Source organism: Adiantum capillus-veneris, chromosome 5 (assembly GCF_014529385.1).
Source record: "Adiantum capillus-veneris isolate H3 chromosome 5, ASM1452938v2, whole genome shotgun sequence".
Taxonomy (NCBI): Eukaryota; Viridiplantae; Streptophyta; class Polypodiopsida; order Polypodiales; family Pteridaceae; genus Adiantum; species Adiantum capillus-veneris.
In genome coordinates, this window is record NC_140935.1 from 139,965,652 (window position 1) to 139,972,735 (window position 7,084).

General features: G+C 44.0%; 1 protein-coding gene across 1 annotated transcript; it reads right to left on the bottom strand.

The window, feature by feature from the left end:
* Positions 1 to 2,559: 2,559 nt before the first annotated feature.
* LOC147458179 (uncharacterized) lies at positions 2,560 to 3,882 on the bottom strand. The gene is made up of 4 exons (XM_086513407.1): positions 3,556 to 3,882; positions 3,318 to 3,480; positions 2,989 to 3,108; positions 2,560 to 2,711 (listed from the first exon to the last, which is right to left on the bottom strand). The coding sequence occupies exons 1-4, from the start codon at positions 3,880 to 3,882 to the stop codon at positions 2,560 to 2,562; spliced, it is 762 nt and encodes a 253-aa protein (XP_086369533.1).
* Positions 3,883 to 7,084: the final 3,202 nt, after the last annotated feature.

A 7,084-nucleotide genomic window follows, 5' to 3' on the forward strand; every position in this document is an offset into this window, starting at 1 on the left:
CTACTACTAAGGACACCACAATCCACAATTATACCATTAAAAAAAACTGCAAACAACATTGGTAGTGTTTCCATTGGCCATCCAACCCTCGTCCCATGGTCAATAAAGAATTGGTAACCATAAACATAGCAAGAGTGAGTAAAAGAAACACTCACTCAATCACCATGACTATCTAGCTAGAATCATTACAATAGTGTAGAGTGGACTTGAGTCACCTTCTCCCAAGGGGCTCCCATATACTATAGTAGCAAATGACTGGATTGTGGCAAGGAATGGTAGACCACATCTCTACACAAAGCAGTTCATGAAAGTATTTTGAGCTCCATCATATCTACTACCATAGGTTTGCACCACCCTCAATGCTCTCCGCTTGTGTTATATCTTGCTAAGCCCTCTCCTCTATGAATAGTTAATGCCCATTGAATTTATTATATGTGTTTCCTGGTGACTATGATGCATGTTGTGCATTGACTCGAGTACTTGGAGTCCACAATTTAAGGTCTGTATCTTTCTCTCATGAGAGAACAATGCAAATAAACATTTTTCATTTCATTTCTCTTAAACTCAAATTTTGTTGTTTTCATTTAAAAATCCTTTTTGCCTTCTCTCTCTTATATTCAGATTTTAAATCTTTACTTCAAAAGTCCTCTCTCTCTCTCTCTCTCTCTCTCTCTCTCTCTCTCTCTCTCTCTCTCTCTCTCTCTCAGTGTGTGTCTATGCAAGTAGAGCTATATTCAATGCCATAGGAAAATGATGCATAAGAGGTCTAATCATAGAATTGAGGCCTCGCTCCCTAATCTTGCTAAGAGGCCTACTACATTTGGATAAGGACTTTGATTAAAATCCTGTTGTTCAAGCTTTAATTAGAACTCTCAAACTCTCAAAACTGAGTCGATTGGCCCCTTAATCTCAGTGTTACACTTAGAGTTGCGTCCCACTGAGTGGCTACAGGGGCTCAAATTCCTCGTCGCCTTCTTAACGTGAGGTTCCGCCAAGTGGTTACAGCTCTTACAACGCTCCACCAATATGCTATAACACCAACAAAGTGGTAGCTTTTTCACAAATTTTGCAAGGCAATCTACCCATCCATCCTAGCGATGCACTTTGTCACCTGTTGCAATCGGAAAAATACCTAAAAAAGGTTGAACGTCCTATCTTCTTTCAACACCATCTCATTAAAGTGCCTATATTTAGGTTGTAGCATGCGACTGTTTACAATGTTTGCAGCTCTTTCTTCAGCCAACATGTCCACTTTCTTACACATAGAGAATGTGCGCTACTGGTGTTGGAGCCCCTCCAAGATCTTGGCGAGACAGGGCTCTTAGTTTCTCTGTGTGTGTTTGTTTTGAGATTGGGTGTGTTTGTGTGGGTCAACCCCCTGTAAAACCAAACAAAGACTTCTTTGTCTTGATCAACTCAAAAATCTCATTACAGCTATCCATGCATGCACTACACGTGCCGCCTCCCTCATTGTGATGTCACTTGCCATACGCTTCCACTGTGAATGGTGATGTCTACTGCTTCGAATCGTGGATCGGCCACTTTTTATAGCCCTTGGTTCACAACCCCTACGTTCCCTACAACATTCTTCCCAATTAGTTGGTCATGCAGTTAACTTATGAATGAGGAGTAATTAACAAAGAGCAGAGGTGTCGTTGTATCTCATGTTACCTATTGCTAGCTATGGCAGCCTCCTTCGTCCCATCCACACATACCACATTTTGCCCTTGGTCTTCCTCTTTCTTGCTTTGGTGCTTCTGATTGTGGGTCTTGAATCACATGTAGACTCCCTCTCTCCAGATGGCCATGCCCTCTTAGCATTTCTCCACATAATGTAGAACCCCCACCTGAATCAGATTCCAAGCAATGCTTGAGAAAAAGCATTTTTCCAAACATACAAAATTCTTCCAAAGAGGAAATTTTAGAAAATTAGGTTTAGTTTTTGGGTCTTTACACTCTATTTTGCCGTAGAATTTCTCATTTTCCCCTTGCTCTCAACTGGCATTTTTTAAATTGAAAACGACACGATATTAAGTTGAGACATATTTTTTCGAGACACTAATTCCAAGGTTTCCCTTTCATGACACACCATGTGCCCATTATGAAATTTTGCAGATGCTAGCAGGGCGAGGACCACCGTGCACACTATCAAAATCAACACAATATACCCTGCACTCAACCCACTGCTACTACTACTTTCACTATCACCGTCATCTATGTCAAATTTTGCACACATATACAATCATGACATTGGAAATTCCTTGGGGTGAGGAAGACACATATCGAGAGAGAGAGAGAGAGAGAGAGAGAGAGAGAGAGAGAGAGAGAGAGAGAGAGAGAGAGAGAGAGAGAGAGAGAGAGAGAGAGATCCTTGCCTCTTGTCACATACAATGTATACGTCGCCAATCCATACCCTATGGCCAATACATACACGTTTACTGTCGTTGTGTACCTTGGCTTGTTGAGCTCCAGCAATGGACTAAACGACCCGCCACCCACATGCCGATCATGCTCATGTTGGAACCTGTAGATTCGTGTTGTTGGCCATTTCTTCATCAATTATGCAGAAAGAACCACAGAGAGCATTGAGTTTTTTGATTGCGAGTTACTTGATCCGGTGGCATTTCGACGTAGACGAAAACCTGCGAGTAGGAGTTGTTGAGGGAGACTCCCTCTCTTCAGATGGCCATGCCCTCTTAGTATTTCTCCACCTGATGCAGAACCCCCACATGAATCAGCTTCCAAGCAATGTTTGAGAAAGATCATTTTTCAAACATACAAAATTTCTTCCCAAGAAGAAATTTTAGAAAATTAGGTTTAATTTTTGGGTCTTTAAACTCTATTTTGGGGTGGAATTTCTCCTTTTCCCCTTGCCCTCAACCGGCATTTTTGAAATTGAAAACGACACGATATTAAGCCGAGACATATTTTTCCCAAACGCTACTTCCAAGGGTTCCCTTTCATGACACACCATGTGCCCATTATGACCTTTTGCAGATGTTAGCAAGGCAACGACCACCACGCACACTATCACAATCAACACAATATACCTTGCACTCAACCCACTGTTGCTACTACTTTCACTATCACCGTCGTCAGTGTCAAATTCTACACACAGGTACAATCATGACATTACAAATTCCTTAGGGTGAGGAAGACACACAAACACACACACACACACACACACACACACACACACACACACACACACATATATATATATATATATATATATATATATATATATATATATATATATATATATATATATATATATAGAGAGAGAGAGAGAGAGAGAGAGAGAGAGAGATCCTTGCCTCTTGTCACATACACTATATACGTCGCCAATCCATACCCTATGGCCAATACATACACGTTTATTGTCGTTGTGTACCCTGGCTTGTTGAGCTCCTGCAACGGACTAAACGACCCGATGTCCACCCACGTGCCGTTCACGCTCACGTCGGAACGTGCAAATTCCTGTTGTTGGCCATTTCTTCGTCAGTTCTGTAGAAAGAACCACAGAGAGCATTGAGTTTTCGGACTACGAGTTACCTGATCCGGTGGCACTTCGACGTCCTCTGAGTAGGAGTTGTTGAGGGAGACAGTGTAGTAGAAGACAATGGGGTTGAAAGCGGGAACCAAGGTTCCAGCAGGTAGGGATAGATTTGATAGAACAACCGTTGTGGCAGACACCTTGCCATTGCTAGTTGATGGCACCGTCTGCGCGTCGTCGACTGCTGTTGTTGCTACCAACAGAAGCTGCAAGAAAATGCAAGAAAGAGGAAGGCCAAGGGCAAAATGTGGAGCTGCCCTCCTCCTCCTAATTCCAGTCCGGACCTGCACATTGTTGAGCTTTATAATTTGAATGTGTACCTCCATGGCTCCCTTGCACCAAAGCTTGCGGATCTCTCATCCTCAGCCTCAGCTACATGACACCAATATTTTGTTGTAGCTTACAAATGTCTCCTCTCTCTCTCTCTCTCTCTCTCTCTCTCTCTCTCTCTCTCTCTCTCTCTCTCTCTCTCTCTCTCTCTCTCTCTCTCACACACACACACACACACACACACACACACACAGTGCCAATGCACTGTCAGGCCCGATCCCGTTAGAGCTTGGAGCTTTGTTCGACACACACAGTATAATTTTTATATTCTCTAATCACAACTTGGGTGCAAAGAGAAAAAGAGAGGAGCTACCTCTCTCTATGTCCCAGGAAATAGGGCAGGTAGCATGGAATGCACCTGTAGCCCCAACTGGGGGGGGAGAGAGAGAGAGAGAGAGAGAGAGAGAGAGAGAGAGAGAGAGAGAGAGAGAGAGAGAGAGAGAGAGAGAGAGAGAGAGAGAGAATTGTCGAGAGTGAAGTGAGAGAGCATAGGAAAGAATGATGGCGGTGGTAGCCGAGGTGAATTGAGATGTAGAAAATGCAGGCTCCCATCTGTAGTAGCAGGCAAAGGAGAAGAAGCTGGTGCATGCGCCCATGAATAGCAGATCAATCGTGTAGAGCTTAGGTGGGTGTAGTGTTCGGGAAAAATGTGTCTCAACTTAATATCGTGTCGTTTTCAATTTCAAAAATGCCCGTTGAGAGCAAGGGGACAAGGAAAAATTCCATCCCAAAATAGAGAAAAATAGTGTAAAAACCTGAAAAATAAATCTAATTTCCTGAAAATTCCCTCTTGCCAAATTCAAGGAAAGGAATTTTGTATGTTTGGAAAAACGATTTTTCCCGGACATTGGGTGGGTGCAACATTCTCTCTCTCTCTCTCTCTCTCTCTCTCTCTCTCTCTCTCTCTCTCTCTCTCTCTCTCTCTCTCTCTCTCTCTCTCTCTCTCTCTCTCTCTCTCTCTCTCTCTCTCTCTCTCTCTCTCTCTCACTCACACACACACACACACTTCAGTAGTCTTGCAGCTGTGAGCATACATATACTTTTGCACGCTAATCATCCACTGCCGCTCACAAGCTCATGCAGAGCCCGCACAGACTCCCACTGTCCCACGGACACTACGCGCATTAACATTCACACAATGACTATATCTGGAGACTGGAGTGCTGCCGCGCTGCACAATGTGCACTAGCCAGCTTACTCTCATTTACGGTCTCTCTCTCCAGTTTCACACACACTCACACTGCACGAGATGATGGACATCAGGCCTTTGCACGCACGAACACACACACGCTGTCTTGTCTGCAGACTGTAGGTGGTGACTCGTCTCTCTCTCTCTCTCTCTCTCTCTCTCTCTCTCTCTCTCTCTCTCTCTCTCTCTCTCTCTCTCTCTCTCTCTCTCTCCCCACTTTCGCACACATGCAGTCCATGAACATGATGGACAGCGGGTCTTTTTGCATGCACGGACAGTAGCCGCAGTCTCTTCCCATGCAAAATTGCTGAGGTCTTGGGACTTGTTAAATGGGAGCAGATGGTGAATGCTGTAGCCTGTTATGCATTGCTCCATGGGGAAGAAAGGAGAGATTGACACGTGGAGCGCCTCTTTGAGCTCAAAATTTTTAAGCTCAATAATATATAATATAGAAAATGTGCAAACCACCTTCAAGAGCCATGTACTCTGCTTCATTGTTACTTTTTGCGTCAAGTTTCAGCCCTTGCTTCCTTACAAGCTTTCCTTGTGCATCAGAAATGACAATGCCTCCTGAAGCAGCATCATGACTTCTTCGATAAGAACCATCAAAGTATAACAGTGAAGCATCAAAGATGGCAAGAGTCTCGACTTTCTTCTTTCACACTACCTCTTCTTTAACCAAAACAGAAGTGTCTTATAAGTGAGTAAATCTGCCAGGGATTGGAGAAGGGTGGGGTGGGGGGGTGCAAGTGTTACATAGGAAAGGTGGTAGCTGCAGACGGCGAGGGCAGATGCCAGGTGGTGGCATTGGCGAGGAGAAGCAAGGCACACAATGGGCGTTGTGAGGGCTGACGACCCAAAAAAAAAGAGCAAGATCTCACCAGGTGGGTACGATCGGCTTGTAGGCCAGTTGGTTAGTGCAGCAATTTACTCTGACTCGTGTAGTAAGCTCGAGCCCTTGTATCGTGGTCGACGTGCCTATTGTTGAATTTTACGATTGGAGCGTGGAGCTAGGATAAGCCTGCGTGGATTCCACCTAATGAAATGGTCAAGGAGAAAAGTCTTTTTTCTTTTTTGCTCTTTCTTTTTGGCCCGCCCAAAAGGGTGAGACCGTGAGGCCTTAGGTTGGGTTTAGATTGTCACCCGTACCTTTTTTTTCACCTATGTGGACCAATGAAAGCAAGCACCTTCTATGAGGTGGTTCAGACTACACATTCATCTTCACTACTAGCTATGCTTAGTTGGCCTCATGAGTCACGCCCAAGAGGGTTTCTCAATGTTCCAACTTGCCCACCTCGCCCATAGCTTGTAATGCACTGCTCCAACTAATCAAATCCCACTAGGTTCTACAATTGGTTCATTTTTCGCTTTTGTGGGTGAACAACATAGTGGACAATCTAAACCTCTGCTCTATTTTTGGTGGAAAAATGCAGACAACCGAATGTGCAATCTGAACAAAGTCTTAGTGATGCCGCTCCTTTTTATACTAATGAAAAAGGAGGTGGTATTTTTTTTGTAAAATTGAAGGAAAAAAGTCAGTTTACTCTTTATGTTCATGAGTGATGGCAAGACAAGAGCCAATTCATCAATGCATTGTGTGTCACATCTTTATTGGGTGTGGGATTTCCCTTGCGGATGAGCTAGGGTTACAAAGCCCTTATGATTGAATGTTCATTCTTAAGTTACTAGGTGGCAGTTGTTGCACAGGTCTCGTCCTACTTGCCCATGGCTGCATCTCTATCGAAAGCTATGCTCATGGAGGTTTGTAGCACATGGTGAGCCCATGCCCCTTGAGCTCTTCATTTTTTGTCACTATATTTGTTATTGCGATTCAGTAGAGGTTGTTTCTTGCATTTTTACTCCTCCGAGGGGTTGAGCTCCTTCAAGAGGTCACTTGTTCAGTGTGGCTCTCCAAAACAATGGCAAGTTCGTGGTTCATCCTGCATCCATGGCATGTAGAAACAAAGGACAAGCCTGCAATCATTGAATTGCCGCTACAGATCAGAGGA